General features: G+C 36.8%; 1 protein-coding gene across 6 annotated transcripts in view; it reads left to right on the top strand.

Moving 5' to 3' along the window:
- The window catches only part of KIAA0825 (KIAA0825 ortholog), a 406,249-nt gene that overhangs the window by 199,852 nt on the left and 181,140 nt on the right, over positions 1-25,257 (top strand). For 5 of the 6 annotated variants that reach the window (XM_034773042.1, XM_034773037.1, XM_034773039.1 and 2 more), the window contains 5 exons: positions 1,742-1,930; positions 4,490-4,723; positions 6,395-6,803; positions 10,781-10,940; positions 18,583-18,738. In XM_034773042.1, coding sequence (XP_034628933.1) covers positions 1,742-1,930; positions 4,490-4,723; positions 6,395-6,803; positions 10,781-10,940; positions 18,583-18,738 — 1,148 coding nt within the window. The remainder of the gene's footprint in view (positions 1-1,741; positions 1,931-4,489; positions 4,724-6,394; positions 6,804-10,780; positions 10,941-18,582; positions 18,739-25,257) is intronic. The other variant, XM_034773043.1, reaches the window with a different exon arrangement.

The following is a 25,257-nucleotide window of genomic DNA, read 5'->3' as shown; positions in this document are numbered from 1 at the left end:
GGTGATGATTGATTGTACCATCATAGTGCCATTGCGCTCATTATGTGAGGAACTGCACAAATACATAGGGCTAGGTTGTAGTACCCACTCTCTTTATGTGGCTGTGTAGTTTTTCATAGATTCATAGATCCGAAGGCCAGAAGGGACTTCCAAGATTATTTAGTTTGACCTGCTGTATAACACAGGCCATAGAACTTCCCCCAAATAATTCCTAGTTATGAATGGAAGGACTAGGAAGCTTTTCCTGTCCTTGTGTGGACTGTGTAAGAACCATCCAAAATATCAGCAGTGCCCAAGAGCAATTCTCCAAAATGGGAGAAGGGCAGGGATTGGATGAAGCTGTGGCCGCACTGTAGCCAACTCTCATTATTTTATTATGAGTCTCTCTCAATATTTGATGATGGAATCATGTGAATACATAGAAATCTAAGTTTTCATTTTTAAAAAGTAAGTTTCTAACTCTCACAATTGTGGAGAAAAGCTTCAAAATATGAACCCTAAGGATTCAAAACCTAGAAGGCAAATAAACTGATGCAACATTTATTATTTTTTTTAAATCTTGTGATTTTTTTAGCCACTTCAGGTGACTGAGCAGTTAATATTCAAAGAAAAGTAATTGGAACAAAGCGAGAGGGAACTGAATTTCAGAAATGTCTCATATCTCATAGGAGAATTCAGATACTCTACACCACACTGGATTGAGGAGTAAGGCAGGATTTCCCAACTCCTCCTTTGAGACTTTATCTTCCCTCATTTTGTACAAAAAATAATCCACATTCACTGAAACACAGTGATACAGATAAGATGTATATGGAGCTAAACTTGGCAAAATTGCTACTGGACAAGGAATCTGTATGTTCCTTTTAGATCAATTGATAGTGTTGCTACTTGTAGACTATAAGGATACTAGTTTGAGGCCCAACTACAGTGCTGTCCTTTTTGCACAGACAGATTAATCTACTGACTATCCTGGAGAGTGAGACAGTACGACATTCACTTGTGTGTGTCTGATCAAAATAAACTCCGAACTCTGAAACCAAGATTTTTACAAGTGGCTAGAGATTTTGGGTGTCCAGCTTGAGTTAATGAAGAGATTCCCATTTTCAGACAATGCTGAGCACTACGCCTATAAAAAAAAACAAACCCTTTTAAGGTGTCAAAATCACTAGTCACTTCTGAAAATATTGGCCTGGGTGTCTTACCAGGACTGAGATTTTGTTTTTGAGAAATTATTATTTTTCATTATCACAAAAAATTAAAAAACAAAACAAAACAAAACTTGAGTGATTGGGAGAGGTCTACAACTGTCATGTCATTTGATTTGGATATTAACCAATTGATTTATATTATTTCATTTTATTAATATAATAATGAAATTACCCAAGTGATGAGTAAAGTTTATTGATGGTAATCCTAACTATTACAGAAATAGCACTGTATTGATCACTGCTGTTTTAGTTTATGTATAGGTGAATAATAAAATTCTAATTATGTTTTGAATGTATTTTGAATTAAAGTAGGTGTATACTGTATTTTTTTTAAGTACTTCTGATATTTTTTTAATGACTGGCTATAACTTAAGCAGACATAATGAGTCAAATGTTATTATGTGAAAGATTTCAGTGGTATTGTGTTTTGAAATGTAGTTCAAATACAGTTTTCAGTTTGCTTTGACACTTTTTATTTCTATAACTAGAATTAATTGAAAATTCTACTAACCATTATTTTATTCATTTTCAAGAAATTGAAGTATCAGAATGTGATGAACAAAGTTCCTGCATAAAACAGATAAATAACAAAGAGCCTACTTTGACTGAAGCAATCTTTACAGTATTATCCTATTGCACTTTATCACCCAAATCGCTCGGTAGAGTTCTTGAGAGCTACATGAAAAAAGAGCAACTATGGGATTGCTTATACAATATATCAGGTATGAAAATAATTAGTGATATAAACATTTTAAAGCCAGTGTTTAATCTTGTTCATTTTCAGATATATTAGTTTTTTATATTAGTTTTTGTTTTAATAAGTTGGTCCAAATTATGGAAGTTTACTTAAAATAATATTAGAATTTTGAAGTGTTTTGAAGAATCATATTATGAATATTTGCAGTCTAATACTTCATCAAGGGTTTGCAGAAACAGTGGAAATCTTCATGGATACAGTATTTGTTGTTGTAGAAAAATTTGTGGTACAGTGGGAGTCCAGTTTTCAAAAGTGTCTGCCTCTGACGTGGGGGTGAGGGCTGTTCCAAATCGCAGAGGGCCCAGGCAGCAAGCAGCAAACACCTCCTATAATTGCTGAATGCTTAATTTCTCTGTTCCTGCCTATCTAACATAGGAGGTGCAGTGGGCATGCTGGTTTGGGATGGATCAGAAGACCTGCTACTTGATGATGCAAAGGGAAAAGGGGTCCGAGTTGTGAGTGGACAGGGAGAGATGTCTGGGATAGGAGTTGGAGGCCACTGATGATTTCCAAAGTGTTAGGGTGTAGGACCCAAGGGGAAGAAAAGGATGGGAGTAGATAGCTCTCTGTGCCCAGAAAGGGGAGTGGTGAGGCCCCGAGGAAAAGAAAGTTGGGGAGAGGGGAGTCTGAGTGAAGGTGTGAGAGAGAAGAAAGAGGGTAGTGACCATCAAGGGGATGGAGATGCTCCCCAAGAGTGAGTGAGCTGCAGGTAAGACCCGGTGGCCTGAGGCACAGAAGGAGGGGAGAAGAAGAAAGGCACAGAGGCTGTTGGGTTTCAAAGAGGGATGAGAGGTGGGGATCTATAGAAACTTACAGAAGGGTCCTGGGGTGGGAGATGAGACTGAGAGGGGGATGGAGGCAGACATTTGTCCCCTTGGATAGGTGAAAGAAGTTTGGACAAAGGCCTCTAGCTGACCCCAGAACAGGTGAAGGGAGTTAGGTTGTGTGGAAGCTTCCATTCCCCCAAAAAACAGTGGGAAAGGGAGTAAAATAGAAAAATGAAACAGGGGAGAGATGATATAGCACAAAAGAAAAGAAGAAAAGGCAGGAGGGAAATAAGAGGAGAGGATAGATAACAAAGAGAAGGAAGAACTCTATGCTGTCAGTAACACCATCCTTTATCAATCAGACAGAATATGCTGCTTTAAGAAGAGCCTATTCAAATTTCCCTGACCTAAGATATGACAACTAAATGACCAAAGGAACCAACGTTCAGCTCCCATGTATTTTAATAGACAACTCTATAACGCCTACACTTCATAAAATTACTGCTCCAGCATCCCCACCTTGCATTCCCTCCCACTTGTCTCACCAAGACGTCTGCAGCAACTGCTTCCAAGAATGTTGAGCTACATTTTCAATCACTGTGGCTCAGTTTTCCTGCTACAGCACCCCCAGACCTCTCCCCGGCCTGAAATATGATGGCGACATCTTCCCTACTGCTTTCTCTCTCCTTTCTCCATTCAGGTTTAACTGAAAATTCTCAAATTTTCTGAGGGACAATTCTGCTGAGTTCCATTTTGGGGTCTACTGTTAGCTGTCCTGCAGCCCAGTTCATTTGTTGATTGGTGTATGGTCCTTCTGTCTGCCTCATTCTCACCTTCCTTTTCCTCATTCCACTTTCTTCATCACCCATCCACAAATCGCTTTTCATTTTAGTTCTGCATAGTAGTAAAGTAGTGGTGGCCTCTACTCAGTCAAAATTTTGAAGTTTTGTGACAATCTGCTTCCACACATGCCCTTCAAAATTCCCACTCCAGCATCTGGTGGAACTTCCAGTAGGAACTACATGCTACGTGACTTGAGGGTTGCAGCGCCCCTTTTCTGGAGAGAATGGTAAATTCTCTAAGATATTAAGAATAAGGGAAAGAATGCTCCTAAATCATCTTGATACCTGCTACTCACAATATAAACTGTGTTGCAGATAACTTACTTGTGGAATATTGTCTATAGTAATATGACGGCACTCTGTGCTAGATAATGGGTTTTTTTTTAATTCCATCATTTTGTCACTAGAATGTTCTCTTCTGTTTTCCTTCTGCTTGCTTTCTTATTAAGCAGTACCAAACAGTCTGGTTAACTATCAAATACTATTCTCAGTTCTGTGTTAATGTTATTGATGATCCAGCTAGGGAGGTAAAGAAGTAAACAAAAATGGTCATATCAGCTGGCTCCATTAAAACAAATAAACTAAAAACATATGCAGCATGGAAAGGGACAGTATCAATTGGAAAAGTGTAATTTTTAGCTTCAAATTAAAGAGAAAAACAAAAGAAAAAAGAAATTAAACTATAAAATACATAGTCCTATAATATTAAATCATACAAGCCATATTATTTTAATTTTGTAATATTTCTCTAATTTGTTACATGACTGTAACTATGAAGTTGTTCTGAATCATAATTTTGTTGCATTTCTTTTCACAAGGGTTTTATAATACCTCTTTTTGAAATTCTAATAGTAATCAAATGTGCACAAATGGCTGTTTGCATATTGAGTGTTTAATGATTTCTTTTGTCTGAAGTTTCTAGTTGTGGTGAATCAGAGCCAGAGGTTATCAGATGTTTGAAGGTGACTTTGATTAATTCAGTCAAGGGTATAGTGAAGCAAATAATTTCTTTGATGCATTCGTGGGAGGCAACAGAGAACTATGGAACCTATCAACACAAGCAAATAGTTCCTGAAAGTTTGCTGAAGACAGTTCCAAAGGAATGGAATTATACACCTAGAGAAATGAAGAGAAAAGAATCTGGGAAATGTAGGTGACACTTAAATAGTGTTCTCATATAAACCTGTCATAAGAGCGGTTTATCCATTTAATGAGAACATATCAAAATTGAAGAATTAGAATTGATATGTGGTATGATTTGACAACAAACATTATTGTAAATTGCAAGCAAATTTCCTGATTTTTTTCAGAAAAGTATTAGTGAAATTGTTATAAGTCAGTACGTTTCTTCTTTATTAATTTAGAACTGCAATAACTTGGGAATTACATCCTTGCACTCATCTGTGGTGTTTTTAAAGTCTATATAGTTATTTTAAATCTTTTCACATATCTCACAGTACTATGTGCTTCAAGATATAGTACAATATGCTTCAAGATATCCTAGGATGATCTCTTGGTGATCAAAACCAGGAAATCATTTTAGTTCAATTTCTCAACCAGTGTAAAGTACTGTGAACCTTTTAGATTTCGTTGGTTGTAAATATCTCATAGCCATCACAGTTTTAATTAATATATGGTATTGGGGTTGAAACATTACAACCTCATTTATCACTGCTTTATAACACAGCAATTTATATTTATATAGCATTGAAATTAGCATACAATTTGCAACTGCAGATATTTTTCTCTAAACCATTATTAAAATAAGAAAAGTAATATGGTAAACATAGATAATAGAAAACATTTTTAAAATGGATAGGGAGTAAAGATTATTTCAAGTACTTTTTTTTACCACCTGTGGCTAAACAACCATGATTTTAATTTTTGCAAGGATCCAACAACAAAAAAAAAAAAAAGATTGGCACCATAATCATGACCTGATTCTCAGTTACACTCACATCCCTTCACAATATTCTGGCAATGAAAAGCGTCCATGAAGTGGGAGTAAATTATTTTTAAGTGTACTTTGTAAGGCTGCTTTACACTGCTTGAGCATCTTTCCCATTCTTCTTCATATCCTTTTTCCTTCCCACTTTTTATTTCTTTCATGCTATCTACTTGGCCTCCTTTCTCTTTTTAATTGTGTCCTTCTCTATCTTTTTTCAATCTGTGTCTCTTTTGTAGTTACCTTCCAATTTCCAGAACGATTCAATAGTAGGTGCTGTACCAGCATACATCTTGCTTATATTGCAGAAGCCAATAATCATGAGTGATGTGAGGACATTTGTGGGCTTTAAAAGGAAAAGTGGGGTGGGGGGACTAAACATTACAAATACACTTCAAGACTCTGAGAGATTTAGCACATTACCCTACACTGCAAATTAAACAAAACAACAACAACACCACAAAGTATTTTTAAAGTCAAACTGTTGTCCCATTTTATTCCAAGTCACTCAGAATAATGAGTGATCTTTATCTCTATTAAATGTGCTGTAATATCTGGGCTGTGCTCTATTATTTGTGCTGTAATAGATGAGCACAAGAGGACTAGATATATATGGAATAGCGATCTTAATTCTACATTTTCTTGGTTTTCTATTTTCAGGTCATTACAGGATTTCATTTCAATAGATTTTTGGAGATTAATATACAGTAAAGCACAGTAGAGGTCTAGCTACACTTTTGAGCACTTAATCTTTTCAGCCATTTTCACTACAAAAGTTAGACATCATCATAGAACACTCATAACTGTACTGTGATAGAACCAGAATATTAACGTTAATCATACCTTCTTTTCTTTCTTTTTTTCTTTTTTTTAAGGCTTCACAAGGCTTGCAGCTCAGGCTGTATCTATTGTAATCAGCAAGTTACCTACAGTGATTGCATGTTTGCCTCCCCCAATTAAATACTTCTTTTTTCTATCTGAGAGGAAAATGTCAAAAAACTTTGTTGAATCGAAGAAAGCTGGTCTGCTTGTCTGGAACTTGATTGTAATTATATGTCGGATATTTGAGGATGGAAACACCACAGAACTTTTAACAGGTGCAACGCTTGACAGATGGAGCAAAGAGAAACTCAGTTTAGTTCGTGTGTGTTTGGAAAGTATTGTGGGAAAACAGAAAAGTAGTCCTAAACAAGTAACACAGAAGGTTATACAGAGTATAGAACAACAAAGACCAAACTGGATTGAAAGCCAGTTGCTGAAAGCAAGAAAATTGAGCACTGACTGGTAAGAAGAATTTAATCTTTTCAGATGATGTATTTCTTTCATTGAGCTATTTGCAAAAGTTCATAATAGCATCAAATAAATACATACCAGTGAACAAAATGCAGGTGAACACTGATTTTATTTTCTCTAATTTAGAGTTGTTCTTAAAAGGGTGAAAGTTTGATAGTAAAGGATTTGTGGAAATCAATTGCATAGTAAAAACGTAAACCACAGTTGTTTCATTGGAACAGTCTACTCACAAAGAGATTTCTGATTATCACAGTGATCGTAAAACAAGGACAATTTTAGTTTCTAATCTTTCTTTATGTGAACAGGTACACTAACTGGAGGGCAGTATAGTATGTTTGTAAATGGATTTTGCTATGATGATTAAATTAAAGAGGACTTAATGTCTTTAAACAGCTTTCTATATTTTTTCTGTGATTAAAAAAATAAGCGTATTTCACTTTGTAGCAACAAACCCTGAGGGCAATTCGGGCATATATAAACAGGACAGGTAAGGCACCCAACTGTTTCTTTATGAGGCAAATATCAACATTCTTGCAGATTTGACATCAATGTCCAAATGTTTTGAAACCTTGCTAAGGTTTCTGGAGGGGTTGAATATGCTAAATATGCTTATGGCTTTCTCTTATCAAAAATTAGTTTTATGGAAGAAAATTGTCATGACATGTATTATTGTTTAAAAATACTACCTATCAGCTTTCTGATATTAATTTATAGAAGTTACACAAAATAAATTTGTTGATTACTGAAAGTAAAATGGTTTGTCATTTTCATACATATTCTACAAGGTCAGTGTCATTAATTTCCTCCCAGTAATAATCCATATAAATAGTATAGAAATTCACATTTGAGTCACTAATGTAAATGAAAAGCTTTTGTGCAGCACACTGAGGTACGGCATTTTTTTCTTCTAGGGGCATTCAGTTGGCAAGAATAGCAATAAGCAGTAATAGTATCACACAAATGTTCATTGACATTGACCTTCATAATCTTTACATTTGCATTTAATACTAATTTACAAGCTTTAATCCAATGATTAAAAGATTAAAGGCAGATGCCATCAATGTGAGTAGTCATAAGGCAAAATATGTTCTTAAATTTGTAGACTAATATCGACCAGAATAATGTCATAATTCAATTTATAATTTACTCAGATTATAGACCCCTTTTTAAAGCAATGGAAATCCAATTTAAGAGTAGTGTCTAAGTGACAGCTCCTAATAACTCTCAGAAGTGTCCTTTAACTTTTTGTTTGTCTACTTAATTTGAAAAATTAATCATAAAGTTAAATAGGTATAGTATTATACTAATTTTCCTAATATTTTAAAAAATATTTAATAGCTGTCACACCAGGTATCTGACTTTGGGCAATGACTCTTTCCTTAAGATGCTGAACAACTAGTCAAAAGAATATTTTTACTCATTTTGAGTCTAGGGAATTGAATAATTCCATTATTTACTCTCTAAGTCTCCAGTCATGATGAGCTCTGCATGGGAGGGTCTCTGTACATAGAGGAACTCCCCACTGGAGCATGGGGTCTGCCAACATGAAGTTCATTGCAGGAGCAGGGTCTAAATTTGTGCCAGGCTACTGTGCCTGAAAGGGAAAGTGACTAAGTAGATGAGATATTCAATGCAGAACCAAAGGTTATTTATTAAAACAATTTATAAAACAGATCCAGTGACGTAATAAATTCACAGTATTAGCAGAGGTAAGGAAATGGTCCATGTAGAATTATTTAGTTTGCTAAACTAAAAAAGGATCTTTCAAGAAGGATTCTGATCTCAAACTGATTCTTCTGAGATAAGTTACCTATAAGAATCTTCAATAGAACACTGTGGAGCCCATCCTATGATTAAAATGATGTGTGTATGTATGCATGTACATCCATATTTATATGTGCACAATTATAGTATCTGTCTATCTATCAACAATTATAACATGCACACACCCACACCATATCTCTAGTTTCTGTGTACCTGAACCACTCAAGACATGTACCAGAAGTACATAATATTTTTGTAAGCAAAAGCATATAGTGTTTTTTATGTTAAATCATTATGTTAAACAAGATTATTGTTTTGATTGTATACAAAATTAGTTATTTTTTCAGTTGCTGAACATACATTTAACTTTGCTTTATGGAATTTTTTTTTAAAACTACTGTGGAAAAAGTGGCAGCTGTATGCATTGCCTGTCTTTTATATTGCCTGAAAGCATTACTATTCATTAAAACAACCTTCACTTTGTAGTAACACCCAAGTTGTAAACAGTCAAGTTACATTCTGGAGAACACACAGCCCGAAAAGTAAAGAAATGTCTGTCTTTGCAAAGTAATTTGTCGAGTTGAAGATTATTGTTTTTCATCATGGTGACCCTGACTTGGCTGACTGGGTGCATATACAGATTAAGATGAATGCAGTTATTCCTTGGCTGAGGTCTGCCTCTTTCAGGGCACATTCTCCCTAATGACATGATTGATAGGCAGTCCCAAATCCAAAGAGGAACTCATTAATCATAGCACTGACTGAATCCAATCATCTGCTTCACCTGCACAGTGATGGACAGGAAAGGATACAATTTGGGTGCTGACACTGATACACTCCTTTGTCAGAGGGCCTCAACTTTTTCAATGTCAACCTCTAAGAAGCTTGACAAGAAAATTCAGTTTGTATCTATACATAGCATCAAAAGACCAGCCGTAAAATATGCTTTAATTCTAAAGATCAATTTTTTTTAAGCTTTTCTATAAAATATGCCATAATAACATAGTATCATTTACTTCAATTCAGCAAAGAACAAAATTTTAGTTTATATTTTCAACTATTTACTCTGTAAGAAGTTCTCAAGCTGCACATGGAAGCAATATCAGCATTAATGTCCAGCAGCTGTGTAGCATTTAAGTGAGCCTTCAGGTCAACAGCAACTTTCAGCAGAACTTATTTTGTAATCATGGCATATTTTCAATAGTAAACTGCAATTTACAGCTGTATGCACCACAACATTTTTTAAAATTTTATTCAGACCCATAAACAATGAAAACTTTGGCTTTCACTCAGAATGCTTATGTTGTGGATCTTAGTATGACTACAGTAATGAATGTAGCAAGCATGATGTGGTCAGTAAAGGTCTAATGTGTCCATCACTGTGATAGCTGTGTGTCAAGTTATATTTGTGCTACAAAACCCCAGTATTTAAGGTCTTCTGAGATAGATGGTGCTTAAAGTTGATAAGGATGCATTTCAACAGTTTGTCACTAGATACCTAGTAAGCACATAATTATTAGTTTATGTTTCTTACAGAGGGAAAGTAAGAGGGAAAGTAGTCAAATAATCATAGTCACGAGTTTTTTAGGATCATATGGCAGAGAAGAAACAGGAGGAAAGTACCATACTAGGTTAAAAATAAATAAATAAAGGCAACAAGTGGCAAAAGGCTACCTATGAATAACCAGTGGAAAACAGACTAAGATTTAAATTTTCTAATTTATACTGAGTATAATGGCTATCTGTCTGACATTTAATTAGTCTTTAATATAAGCAATCAGAGGCAAAGAAAAATGTGCAAAAGATTGAATGCTAATGCTATTTTTAGTAGCAAAAATACTTTTTAATGCTAAGAGAAAATAAAAAATTCTTACATGTTCTTTAAAATGTTTTTTGTTTTCATCCTTCTGATTACAGCAATTTCAACAATTGCACTAATGCGAAAATACTTTATAGATAAAAATATAGAGGCAACAAAAATGCTTATAGTTTTAATAGGCTTTCAAGCGCTTAACATACTATTTTTATTATAATTTTATAAAAACTTCAGAGATATATCTAAACATCAACATTTTGTGTGCAATCCAGATCTTTACAAATTATATTATATATGGACTTGCATTAACACTTTGTATTAAGATTTTGTGGTTTAACAATGTTTATTACTTTACAATAGTAATATTTGTATGCTTTCTTTATTTTAGTGCCTTTATTTCAGTTGAAGAAGGTGCAGGGTTAGAGAAGGGAGATATTGCATTTGAATTGACTGAGCAGAAAATAAACATGATGGTCCTGGATATCTGCCACAAACCAGGTGGCAGCGAGTACCTGAGGCAAATTTATCACATCATCCGGCTCAATGAGGTAGGGAAACGGCCTTTTTACCGAGCAATTAGGTGTGTACTGGCCTGAGGCAGCGTCTGCTGGCAGCTAAGGGTTAGTCAAGGAGGTGATAATGCTTCTTAAAGTCAATACCAAACTCAATATTGCATTGTAATAGAACCTATTTGGTTCAGGCTTTTCTGCATTTGTATAGTAAAGATTACTTTACAGGAAACAATATAGATTTTATTTATGTACTTTAACAGTAGCATGGCTCATAAACTTGCTTCAGATTTATATTGTGTAGACCACAGATCTATTTTAGGAGTTAGAACATAGTAAGAAAATCAGCATGCTATTGAAAATCTGACTCCTACAGGAAGTAGAATTAAACATCGTAAGTCAATTTTGCTGATTTAAAAAACAACAACAAAACAACAGACAAACCCTATAACTGTAGTGGTGAAGTAAATTAATTCAGATGAAAGACTGATATAATCTGTATAACCCTGTGTGGTTAAATCACTTTTAATATTCATATAAGAGCATCTGTGCTAACCATTTGGAAACAAATTCAGTTGTGTATTGCAACCTATAGAATCTAGACAAGATAAAAGGAGTCTCTCATGATTTCTGATTATTTAGGGTTACCATTTTTCAGGTTCCCAAAAGAGGACCCTGACAGGGGATGGGGGAGTTGGAAGGAGGGAGAAGAGGAACTAGAGGAGGTACAGTTGGGGGGTAATGGAGGGGGTATCTGCAGCGGGGGTGCTCACTGGAGGTGGGGGTCAGTTTTGCTCCCTCTCACGGTGTCAGTGCAGCTAGAGCAAGCCCAGGATGCAGTGCCAGCCGTCAGTCAGCACTTCCCTGTGGGACCCCTCCCCAGAGCCAAGGCCTGGATGGGCGGGATCTGGCAGCTGTGGCTTCAGGGGAATGGACCAATCAGCTGCAGATGCAGGGGCAGAACCAATTGGGAAACGGACCAATCGTGGCTCTTTCTAAGCTGCAGCATCTGTTCTGCAAAAATCCCAGACATTGCCAGTTTGAAAAATCTGCCCAAAGAGAGGATGGAGCCTCAAACCAGGATGTATGGTAACCCTATATGTACTGAATTGCCCTAAACTATTAAAAAGATTCCACCTCATCCTACACAATCATAAAATATTACACATTTAAATAAACACAGGTATATTTAATAACGTGATACTTAGGGTTTCCAACTGTCTAATCACACAAACCCAAACACCCTTGCTTCGCCCTGTCCCACCTCTTCCCTGAGGCCACACCCCTGCCCCACCCCTTCTCCAAGGCCCCACCCCCACACACTCCATCCCCCCTCCCTCTGTCGCTCACTCTCGCCCACCCTCACTCACTTTCACCAGGTATGGGCAGGAGGTTTGGATGCAGGAAGAGGTGCAAGCTCTGGGAGGGAGTTTGGGTGCGGGCTCTGGGAGGGAGATTGGGTGCGGGAGGGGTGCATCCTCTGTCTGGGAGTTTGGGTGCAAGAGGAGATGTGGGGTGGTCTCTGGCCAGGTGGCGCTTACTTCGGGTTGCTCCCGAAAGCGACCGGCACATCCTTCTGGGAGCAGCTGCTAGGCAGGGGGGGCAAGGGGTCTCTGTGCACTGTCCCTGCCCAGAGACACCAGCTGCAGCTCCTATTGGCCGCAGTTCCCGGCTAATGGGAGCTGTGGAGTCGGCGCTCAGGGCGGGGTAGCGTGTGGAGACCCCCTTCTCCTCCTAGGAGCCACAATGAGGTACCGGGTGCTTCCGGGAGCTGCGCGAAGCCAGGGCAGGCAGGGAGCCTGCTTTAGCCTTGCTGCATCGCCAGACTTTTAGCACCTAAAATCTCCCAGTTTGGCTTCTGTAGCCTCTGGGATATAGAGCCTGATTTCGGGAGACTCCTGGCGAAACCAGGAGGGTTGGCAACCCTAGTGATACTACAGATGTACATGCCTGAATTTACGTAATTTTAAAAAAAGCATTACTTACATATATTTGTAGTTATAGTATAATCAAGTGCATATAACAGAATGCATGATACTGCAAATTTAGGCATAAGCCAAGATTTTCAAAAATGACTGCCTACAGTCATGCTCCTAAATCCACAATTAGGCACTTAAGTCCATATTATGTCAATAAGAGCGGCTGGTCACTCATGACTTCAGAAAATCAAGTCAGTTGTTTAGTTGCCTAAATATGGACTTTGGAGCCCAACTTTGTGCATCTGCTTTTGTAAATCTTAGCTATGATGTATGTACGTATAAAAGTATGCATATATAGAGAAATCACTGAAATTTTGCCTTATTTGGAGTATAACGTAGTATCTGTTTAAAAGCATCTCTCAACACCACTCAACAGTTTAAGCAAGGAAGTGAAGAGTACATCTATACGACAGCTTTAAGTGAAAACATTTTCAGTGGGGCCATACTCAAGACCCTGGCAAGGCTCAAACAGATTTCTTCAACATGGCTGTGAAACCACTTAAAAAATGTATAGTTTTTGGCACAAAATCATGCTAAGCACTTTTAAACATGGCTTTCCATAACTAGTTTAAAATTTGTGATGTGAACAGAAGCTAACATGAAAAATCAGTAACTGGCTGCTCAGAGTAATCATTCCAAAGAATGGAGAAAATGAGATGGCGGTTTTTAGTACCTTTACTTTGTGAAATCAGCACCACGAAGCTATTGAAATTTATAATAGGTTTTTTGGAGCTGTAGTACCGAAGTTATGAATTAATCAAAATAATATAAATAAATAAATAGAAATTGTCATCTGGTAGCTACCAAAGAAAACAGCCTCTCATAGACTGAGTCAACGACAGAGAGACAAAGTGGGTGAGGTAATATCTTTTATTGGACCAACTTCTGTTGGTGAGAGAGAGACAAGCTTTCAAACTTACACAGAGCTCTTAAGAAGAAGAGCTCTGTGTAGGCTTAAAAGCTTGTCTCTCTCACTAGCAGAAGTTGGTCCAATAAAAGATATTACCTCACCCACCTTGTCTCACTAATATCCTGAGATTGACACTACAACAACAACACTGCATATGAGTCAAGAATGTTCTATTCACATTATTGTTTCACACCCAGTCACAGTTGGTGAGAACATACATTATGTATTTGCAAATTTGGTTTTATTTGTATTTATTTTTACATTTATGAAACATGCTCATTTTTTGGTCTCTTAGCTGAAATGCAGTAAATAAACAATACTTAAAATAACAAATTTACCATTGTTGATGAAATTTCTACCTCAAAATGTATCTCCACCAGTCTTTCCAACACAAGAAAATGCCTTTGTAAAAAGACAGGTCTTACATCATGTTCTGATGCTCACATAGGGAATGCAAGTTCCAAAGTTGAGTGCCCTCCATTGAGAAATCAAGGGATCCTCACAATTGAAAGCTCTGATTGTAATACTACTTACTTGAGGGCATTGTATAACATATGCAAAAGGCCTAGTTAAATTTATACAAATAACCCATAAATAACCGTTGTAGCCTTTCACCATAACGTGGTCATTTTATGACATCAAGTAATAAGTAAAAAACATTTTTGGAAGTTGGGAATAAATGGGTGATTTATTGGAGCCAAAAGTTCCAAGTTAATAACAATTTTCACTTCCAATTGTATCATTGTATTCAGAGACTTCAAAAAGTAGCAGCATCCTTTGTCCCCAAATGAGAATCCTTAATATTGCAGGAAACAATCTGAGATGTCCTTCCCTCATAATGTTTTCCTAATAATGTCAAAGACCATTCTTTTCATGCCAAGTAATTCATTTCCATGGAAAACAGAATTTTAGGCTATTCTAAAGTCAATGTGACAGATTCTAGCCCGCACTGAAGCCTGCATGCTTTGCTCTGGTGACACAAAGGGTATGTCTTCACTGCATCTGTATGGGAGCTTTCCAGCCTGGGTTCACCGACTTGAGTTTCCTCTGTAAAAATAGCTTTGTAGACATTGTGGCTGGAGCTCAGGGTCTCAAGCCTGGTGAGCAACGTCAAAGCAACATCTACACAGCTGTTTTTAGCATGCTAGCATGAGCTCCTCAAACACAAGTCTGTGGATCTGAGCGGGGAGGCTTGCTCCAAGATGCAGTGTGGAAATACCCAAAAGGGCCAGAAATTTTCAACTAGGGATTCCCTGAGCATGGGAGAATCTCTGGCTGGCATAGAGCCAGTGTAACAACACTTCCCAACAGCTCAGGCATAAAGACTGCATTAGAACAGCCTTCAGACTGTTCCAATTTGTGGTGGGGATTAAATTGGCCCATAGCTAATCTGGGGGTAGGGAACTTGCAAAATGAATTCAAGATTTGCCTATGTACTCCCTTCTCCCTCACTCAGAGGTGTTGAGCAAAGTTAAAGTGTACTGGAGAATCTGAGTCACAAGGTAAAAGTTTCCTTGCTTCTTGAAGAAGCCCATTCCTATATCTGGACCTAAACAGATTCAGTAGAAAGGTGTATAGAGTTTACTCATTGACCAGATGGAGGTGCAGTGTGTCCTTACTTATGTAAATAGAATACTCATCAATGTTTACATCAATTCCTTGGAGAGATGCTATCTACAAAATCAATATCCAGATATTCTTCACATTTGGGCGGCGAAGAAAAGAAAGTTACTTATGAGAAACTGTTCTTTCATTGGTAATGGCTCCCCTACTCCTCTCCAAGAGTTTATACACACACTTTCCCAAGATGAACATCTTATTAGAGCAAGAGCTGTTTTTTTCTGATGCCTGTCTTCTTGACTTCACCCATTATGCCAGGCAACAAACGTCCCATCACCAGGAACTGATATAAAAAATTATCAAAAACAAGCACTAATTAACTTTAACACACTAATATATATAAGTCTAACTGCCGTAAACTAATGAGGAAAGGAGGGACTGGTTCTGTGGCTGCACTGATTGTTGGAAAGAGAATTGAAGAAAGAGGAGGCAGGATCTTTTACAGCTTTGAATGGTTATGAAATTTGCATGGTTATGAAATGTGCATGCCACACAACACCTAATTGCCAGGCTATACAATCCAGTTTGACTCTCCAAATGTTCTAATGTATCAAAAATTGGTATTTTCACTAATATACCTAGGTCTTTTTCCTCCTCTGTCATTTTCAACTGATGAGCCCACAGCTTATAGCAGAAAGTCTTATAGTCTGTAAGTACATGATCTTTCACTTTGGACTATTAAATTTCATCCCATTTGTATTATTCCAGTCCTCAAGGTCATCCAGTTCTTCTAGTAGAATATTCCGATCCTCCTCTGTATTGATGATGCCTCCCAATGTTGTGTCATCAGAAAATTTCATTAGCACTTTCTTAACTTTTGTGTCAAGGTCTTTAAGTAAAAATAAGATTTGTCCGAAAATCGATCCATGAGGAACTCCACTAGTAACCTCCCTTCTAACCAATAGTTTTCCTTTTAGCACAACTTATAGTTGTTTCCCCATTAACTAGTTCCTTACAATTCCTGTACTAATCCCCAGTTTCTCCAGTTTAACTAATCATTTCCTGTGTGATACCATATCAAATGCTTTACTGAAGTCCAGATAGATTAGATTTACTATATTTAGCTGGTCTAAAAACATCAGTTATCTTACAAAGAAGGATATCAGAGTAGACTGGCATGATCTACCTCTGGTAAACATATATTGCATTTTATCCCATTTTCCATTTATCTTCACATCTTTAGTTATTCTTTTCTTAAAATGTATTCTAAAATCTTGCATACTATTGAGGTCAGACTAGCAGGTGCATAGTTGACTGGCTTATTTTTTCCTTCTTTCTTAAATATAGATACTATATTTTCTATTCTACAGTCATACCATACCACCTCCAGTTTAACAGATATATTGAAAATCTTTGGTATCAGACTTGCAATTTTATGTGACAGTTCTTTCAGTATTCTGGGATGCTGTGTATCCACTCCCCTGCCACCCCTCCCAATCTGAGTTCATTAAATTCTTTTTGAGTTTTGCTTCCATCTTGAATGTGGTAATTTCTATACACTCATTCCCATTAGCCATCTTGCCTTTGCCCCCATGTTCAACATTAGCATCCTTATTGAAACTAAGGCAAAGTATTAATTTAGTTTTGCAGTCATATTATACATGTTATCAATAGATTATCCTTAATTTCTAACCCATCTTCACTGCATAGTGGCTGCCCACTTCTTCTTTACTTCTTTTTATTTATATGGCTAAAGAATCTTTTACTATTTGTTTTAATTTGTGTTGCAAGGTATAACTCAGCTTGACTTTTGGCAATTCTTATTTTATCCCTACACTTTCTGACCTCCAAGGTATAGCTTTCTTTGCTGATCAGTCCCTTTCTTTTTAGGATCTTTGCTTATTCCTAATATCCTTTTTGAAGTGGTTATTCATTTAGTAAGTGCTGGAGTCCATCCCTACATGCTTGGGATGCAAATTCCAGATAGTTTCTGCACCTTTAACTTAAATAAATTTCAATCCTCCTCCATGTTTAAGGCCTTGAGATCATCAGACTGGTTTACTTCACTAACTAGTTCCCTTAATTTCTCAACATTTGCCCTTTTGAAATTAAACACTTTAGTTACCAACCACTTTTTTTGATTATCCTTCCATTTAATTTAAATAGAATCAACTCGTGATCATTCAGTCCAAGATTATTTTCTACAAATAGAATGTCTATAGTATCTTCATTCCGTATCCAAGCCAAATCTAAAAAAAGCATCACCTCTTGTTGTTGGTTCATTACTATTTAAAGAAGAGTCTGCTGGCATCCAGGAATAACTGGGTCATACCACTAGTAGTAATAATTGTTCTCCAGTCTATATCTAGGAAGTTAGTCTTCCATAATGACACAATTTTTGATAGTATTTATCTCTCTCATAACATCAAAGAGATCTTTATCCATTTCCAGATTCCAGCCTGGTGCGGTCTAGAGCAGACCCCTCACACTACTTTAATAGAATCTCTTTTACAATCTTTCCCCAAAGTGATTTTGAGCCAAACTGATTCTGTTTTATCCATGCTAATGCTATCACTTCTTATTTCTTGTGTCTGCCGCATCATTGACATACAATGCTTATTTCCTTACTGTACCACATCATTGGAGTGCAATGGTACCTCACCACATTTACCTTTATTTCTTTCTCTCTTGAGAAGCACATATCCATCATTACCTCTATTCCAGTCACAACTGCTATTACAATGTATTTCTGTTGTCTTTATACTATTTGGTTTTGCATCCTGCACCAGTAATACTAATTCAACTACTTTGTTGTCCAGGCTTCTTGCATTCGTGTACAAACATTTCATTTGTTGCATTAGTGTACAATCATCTCATCTGACTTCACACTATTTCCTAGACAGATTAAGTATAATCCTTTCACTATTTGTATCGTCTACCTGACTATTCTCCCATCAATATTATTACTTTTTCTGTTTGGGGTCCATACTCCTACCCTCTGGACTTCCTTTTTCCTGAACTAAATCCTCATTTACATGCAAATGCTGCTGTCAGATGCTCTGGGCCTGGCTGGAGCCCAGTGGGGCAGGGAGAAGAAAGTGCGGGGAGGAGGGAGAAATCTGATAATAATCTGGTTGGGCAAAGAGACTAGATACGTTTATATGTGGAATTTGACCAGACTGTTACCATCAAGGATAGGTGGTACTCATTGACATGTATTTCTTCTTAAAAGGAATATTTGAAAGAGCTGCTGTCTTGTGGGAATTCTTCTGAAGAGAATGCAATGCCCGTTGAACATTCACATTTGACATTGAGGAGCGCAGAAGAGCAGCCTGTTTTCAACCCTTTCCAGGTGCACCGCCAATATTGTGCAAATGTGTTTGATCAGGTTAGTGAAAGTTTTTGAAACTTTCAATTCCTATCAATGAAAATATCACATATAGTATTATAAGGAATGCAGGTCATACCTACACAATGATGTACTCTTGGAAAGCAGTGACTTTGAAAATAATTTAGGAATCAGTGGACAAGCAACTTAACATGATTTCTCAAGTGTGATGCTGTGGTAAAAAGAGCTAATGTGATCCTTGTCTGTATAAACAAGGGAGTAATGCATAGGGGTAGGGAGATGATTTTACCTCCAGATGTGGCATTGCTGAAATCGACACTGGAATATTGGGTGAAGTTCTGGTGTTCACATTTTTAAAAGGATGTTGAAAAATTGGAAAGGGTGCAGAAAAGAGAGACAAAAATTATTTTGAGGGATGAAGAAAATGCCTTTCAATCTGTTTACCTTAAAAAGAAGATCAAGAGTTGACTTGATTATAGCATAGAAGTAACTTTACGAGGAGAAAATACCAGATACTAAAGGGGTGTTTAATCTAGTGGAGGAAGGCCTAACAACAGCTTATGGAAGATGAAGCCAGACAAATTCAAATTGGGAAAAAAAGGCAAACATTTTTAACAATGGGGGTGATCAACTGTTGAAATAAGCTATCCCAGAAAGTGATGGAGTCTCCATTTCTTGAAGTCTTCAGATCAAGACTGGATATCTTTCTGAAAAATTTTCTTCAGCCAAACATAAGTTATTGTCCTTAATACAGGAGTAACTGGGTGAAATTTAGTGGCCTTTCATATATACAGGTGGTCAGACTAGATGATCTAATGGTCACTTCTGGCCTTAAACTCTATGAAGCTATGATGACAGTGATGGTAGGTGTTGAAATCATGATAATGAACTAATTGGCATAGGCACAAACTTCATAAAATTGCTTGGGTGCTTGCTGCCTCTAAAGTGCTGATCATTCTAATCCATTTGTGTTATGCAAGGGGGTTGTCATTGACACATTTTCTCCCCTGTTCTTTTATCTGTATTGTTGCTTTGATGTGGATCTCATGTACTTGAGGAATTTGTATTCTTTCACATATAGCTATGTGAGTATGAATATGGGAAGCACATTTTTATGGATAATTTTTCATTATCTTGATGCAATGAATTGGGTCTTTCTGTTGAATACAACGGCAAAGCTTGAAGCGCATATTTGGGAGAAATGATGAAAAAAACATCCATAAAACACACTACCTGATGACAGTCATTGTCAAAAATACCAGACACTGGAGTAATGGTTGAATTGGAAATATGTAGATCGATATAGATTAAATAGAAAAAAATGAGAAAAGTGTGTATTTCTGATGTTCATATTAGGCTAATCAGTTAAAACATTAAGGTATCCAATTCCAGAAACTAGAACCATGTCAGGTCAGCAGTTTTTTTTTTTTTTTTTTTTTTTTTTTTTTTTTTACTAGATCTAAGGTAAAATCATCAAAACTCCCTAAGTCTGATTTTCTCCTGTGACTAAGGCATGGACCTTAGGTTACAAATCTCAAAAGTCACTTTTAAAATGGGATTTATGTGCCTAGATCACTTAGGCACTTTTGAAAAATGTATTCGGAGACTTTGCCAATCTTCTTAATCCCTGTAGGCACCCCCACAATTTCAAATGGTAATATAAATGCTGATCTTTTAAACTGGTTTCAGAGTAGCAGCCGTGTTAGTCTGTATCCGCAAAAAGAACAGGAGTACTTGTGGCACCTTAGAGACTAACAAATTTATTAGAGCCTAAGCTTTCGTGGACTACAGCCCACTTCTTCGGATGCATATCTTTTAAACTGTTACACTGAAATGCACACTAAGAACTTCTTCCTCTAGACAGCCCCTTATCTTTTTTCAGTACAAATTTGTTTTGTATTTAGGTAAAGATATCATTTCTGTTCTCTTTAGTGATGGCTAAAGACCAGTTTCACTGTATATGCCATTTTCTAAAACATATATATTGTTTAATAGATATTTAATCCATGTGATCTATTTCAATGAAAGTGTTAATGGTGTGAATGATGGAGATGAATACTAATTTGAGGCTCTTGACCCCAGTTGAACTAGTTTTAAGCCTATGTTGCTCTTTCTTGTTCCACAAGTCCCTTTGTAAATATCCTAAATGAAAAGGACTCAAGGGAGGGATTACTTGTCTTAGACAACTGGGAGGAAAAAATGGTGTCCAAATTTGGAACACAGATAATATTTTTATCATGCCTTTTACAGTTCTTGCCTACATTCATTAATAGTGAGTAGAATAAGACCTTCAAATACTGACAACTCAGGGCAGAATTCTTTTGCTATATGACAGAGTTGCAGTGCTCCATTAATCAGCAGGTGACAAGAGATAGTTCATATTGGATTGTGTTGGATTCCAGAAATGTTAGCATAAAATCTGTTTATCAGAACTTGGAAGACTGTCCTAGCATTTAAATAAAAATAATTAATGGACCATAGACATTGAAGTATCATGTGTCAAACTATTCATCAGTAAATCAACTTGCTTCCTGAAATTAATTATACTATTAAAGAAGTTACCTTATTTTATTTCCTTAAAAATGTACTTTTAACATATGAATATAGAAACTGCTTTACTGGAATAGGCCAATAGTCAGTCTAGTCCATTATCTGGTCTCTGACAGTGGCTACTGCTAGATTCTTCAAAGGACGGTACAAGAAAACTCATAATGGACAATTATTCTGCCTAAATTTCTTCTTAACCCTGGGAGTCAGTGGTTGGCCTCTGCCCTGAAGCATGAGAGTTTATAAATCCCTGATCTGCTTCTTTATTTTTACCATATATAATTTAAATATATATATATATATATGTTTTCATTACCCACATAAATAAATGTTGAATCCTTGTTTGAATCCCACTAAGCCTCTGGCATTCACAATATCTTTTGTCAGTGAGCCAATTATGCATTGTGTAAGAGTATTTCCTTCTATCAGTTTTATATTTGTTGCCTTTCAATTCTAAAGACTGTGTCTTAGTTCTTCTATTATGAGAGCATAAACAGGAGTGCCAACTTTGTGTTTATTCAGGATTCCGTGTATTCCTTGGCACAGTGGCACTGAATTCAGGAACAAGAGCAGCTGAATTCTGCAACACTGTTAACTTACTCTGTTCCCATAAAATCCTTTTCATTTACAATCCCTTCCCTCCCACACAGCCCATTATCACTGGGTTTGGATTAGCCGAAATAAGCCAGGGAGTGGGTGAATCAGAAGGGTATGCTGGCCTGCCTGGAGAGTGTTGCCAGGGATGAACCTCTTAAGCTGGCTCCCACTTCCTCATTGGGGAGAGAGGTTTGGAGACAGGTCTCTTGAACAACAAGGTAGCCTATATCCATGGAGCTAGGCTACCTATGGAATATAATGGGGGGAAAAAATCATAGAAAATAATCCTTTACAAAAATATTTATTGACACATTTGTTTCCTATCAGTACTTTTGACGAGGGCCCATATTAAAAATAAATATAAATGAAAAAATTGTCAATTAATATTTTCACTGTGTTCTTCAGGTGAACGGACTCCACATTCCAACCCCATAAGCTCTGTTCCCCAATTAATTCTCCCTAGAAAGCAAGAGGTAGCTGCAGGGTGGAACTGATAGGGTAAGGAGTCAGAAAACAAAATATCTAGCACCTACCTGCAGCAAAATGGGATTCTCATGAAAAAATGCTGAATTCTGCAGCATCTTTAAAAAAGGATAGATTTTGCTGCAAGTTGTATAGCTGTGGAATCACAAAACATTTAGGAGCCTTATTTTTACCATTCGTTATTTTATATACCTCTATCATGTTCCCTCTTTTTTGTTTTCTCTAGACAAAGCAGTTCCAAACTTTTCAGTCTCCCTTCATATACAGTTCTTGTCGTAGTTTTTTTTTTTAAAACTTCTTAACATTTTCATCATCAATTTCTGGACTCCTCCTGTTTCTACACTGAGCAGAAGACTATATTGAGCTGTCCATTATGACTGTCAGGTCTTTTTCCTTAGTGGCTGCAGTTAAAATAGAACACAGAAATATGTATGAATAGTTCAAATTATTACTTACAATGTGTCAACACTGAATTTTATCTGCCACCTTGGGTTTTTCCTGGCATTTTCTCTAGTCTTGAGTAACCCAACTGATTTTCTGTCATTTGTAAGCTTTGCCTCCTCACTCTCTATTCACCTATTTTACCACATCATTGAACAACAATGATTTTAGGACAGTCTTTGGAGCCATGCCCTGTTATCTTTTTGCCATTATGAAATTTGACCATTTGTTTTCGCTCTTTTTTTTCTGTGTTATAGCCAGTTTCTTATACAAGACAATAATTTTCTTCTCACCCCACGACTACTTGGTTTCCTTAATATAAGTTCTTGTTATGGACTTTTTCAAAGGTGGTTTACTGGTATTTGGAAAAGTCCATAACAAGAACTAATAAACTGTATCAACGGGTTGTGTCTTATTTGCTATCTTTTTGACATATGCAAAGAATTACGGTAGATTAGAAGGCATGATTTTCCTTTTCTGAAGCCATGCTAGTTTGTCCCCATCATATCATGTTCTCAGTGGTACCAGATGACAGAACAAGGAGTAATGGTCTCAAGTTGCAGTGTGGGAGGTTCAGTTTGGATATTAGGAAAAACTTTCTCACTAGGAGGGTGGTGAAGCACTGGAATGGATTACCTAGTGAGGTGGTGGAATCTCCTTCCTTAGAGGTTTTTAAAGTCAGGCTTGATAAAGCCCTGGCTGCGATGATTTAGTTGAGAATTGGTCCTGCTTTGAGCAGGGGGTTGGACTAGATGACCTCCTGAGGTCCCTTCCAACCCTGATATTCTATGATTCTGTGATCAAGAGGTTTAATAATTATATTTAATTATAATTTCAGCCAATTTACCTGGTCCTGAAATAAAGTTTGCTGCTCTGTACACCCCAGGATCAACCCTAGCATATTAATTAAATATTATGTGCATGTGTTATCTTCCAGCCCTTTGGTTTAGTAGCTAATTTGAGAGAGAGTGCATAATTAATGTTCACAATTCAGCCACTTCATATTTACATACTTTCAGAACTCCTGATGTTTACCGTCTAGTCGTAGCAAGTTGTTACACTGAATTTTATCACTTTGTCCCGACATCTCAATCTCCTTTATTTTACCACCAGACTGACCAAATCTCTCCCAGGCTTCCTCCTTCTATTACATTTACAAAATTTCTTGGGTTTGTTGTTGTTGTTGTTTTTTTCCTGTTTCCTCTTCAAATGCCCTCTTTTTATCCCTTCTGATTTCACTTATCTTTGGAGTTCCCTCTGTTTTTTGTTATTCTGTGTGTAGAATGAATGACTACCCGAGTTTACAGTTAGAACATTGGAGCACTGTCTTTCCTGCTTCCATCCCCCTCCCTCTTTTACTCTCTTTCCTCCCTCTTCATTAACTCCTTCCATCTCTCATCTCACTCTTGATAGACTTTTTCCTCCTCATTCATTCTTCATCAGACATTCACTTCCACCATTCACCTTCTTTCCCATTTACTCACTTACTCTCTTTAACTTTCCCTGCCCCTCTCTCCCATTCTTCCGTTCTCTATCCTTCCCTCGCCCTGACTTTTATTATGTGTGAGTGCATGAAGGAGGGGGTAAAAGAAAAGCGGAGAGACAGGGAGGGAACTAAAGCAGCTGAGTGGAAGAGGACCCGCGAAGTATATTCAACTGTCTCCAGTAGCACCAGAGGAAACTCTGCTTGCTACAGTTTGTTACATTACTTCCTATTGGCTTCATTTGGGCTGGATTTCCATTTTCTAAAGGATACTTGTTTGGCTTAAATAAGTTCTTGAACCTTGCCATTTAGCCATATATATATATATGTTATGTAAACCCCTAAACAAAAAAAGAAGAGGGAAGGCAAATACCCATATATATATGCCTTCCCTCTTCTTTTTTTGTTTAGGGGTTTACATAACTCCTGTTACTATTTATTATGGTATGGGAAAGTAGCTTCCATTCAGAGTCATAAGGATTTTAATTTCCCCAGTTTTGACTAGCTTCCTCATCTTTTTTTAAAAAAACTCCTAGCCAAATTTAGTTTCACCATACTAATTTTGGGAGCAATCCCTCTCCCAAGTATATTGAACTTAATTGTATTATGGTCATATTCCTTATTGGCTGAACTATAGTTAATAATGTTAATGTTATACAGCCACAAGCATTGCTTTGTAAGCAGGATATTATTGTACAACGTCATTTGTCTGCATACAGTTATTGTAGGATAGATTTTATTAATTAAATAAGCAACAGGGTATTTACCTGAGTTCATATTGTCTATATTTATAGGTATTTATAATAACCATCTGGTGACTGCAATGCCTTAGACAACAATAGACAAGTAAAATATCTCGCACTAATTAAGATACAGCATGAATTCCAGCTACACCAAGTTCTTTCTCTTGATAAACTTTTTGCTGACAGTAGAATATGTAAATTGCTACAATACATAAAAAGTTGCCAATTATTTTGCTTTTCAAATAGAGTCAAGCTCTCAGAGAA

Source organism: Trachemys scripta, chromosome 6 (genome assembly GCF_013100865.1).
Source record: "Trachemys scripta elegans isolate TJP31775 chromosome 6, CAS_Tse_1.0, whole genome shotgun sequence".
NCBI classification, from domain to species: Eukaryota; Metazoa; Chordata; order Testudines; family Emydidae; genus Trachemys; species Trachemys scripta.
This window is presented reverse-complemented; position numbering and strand designations above follow the sequence as displayed.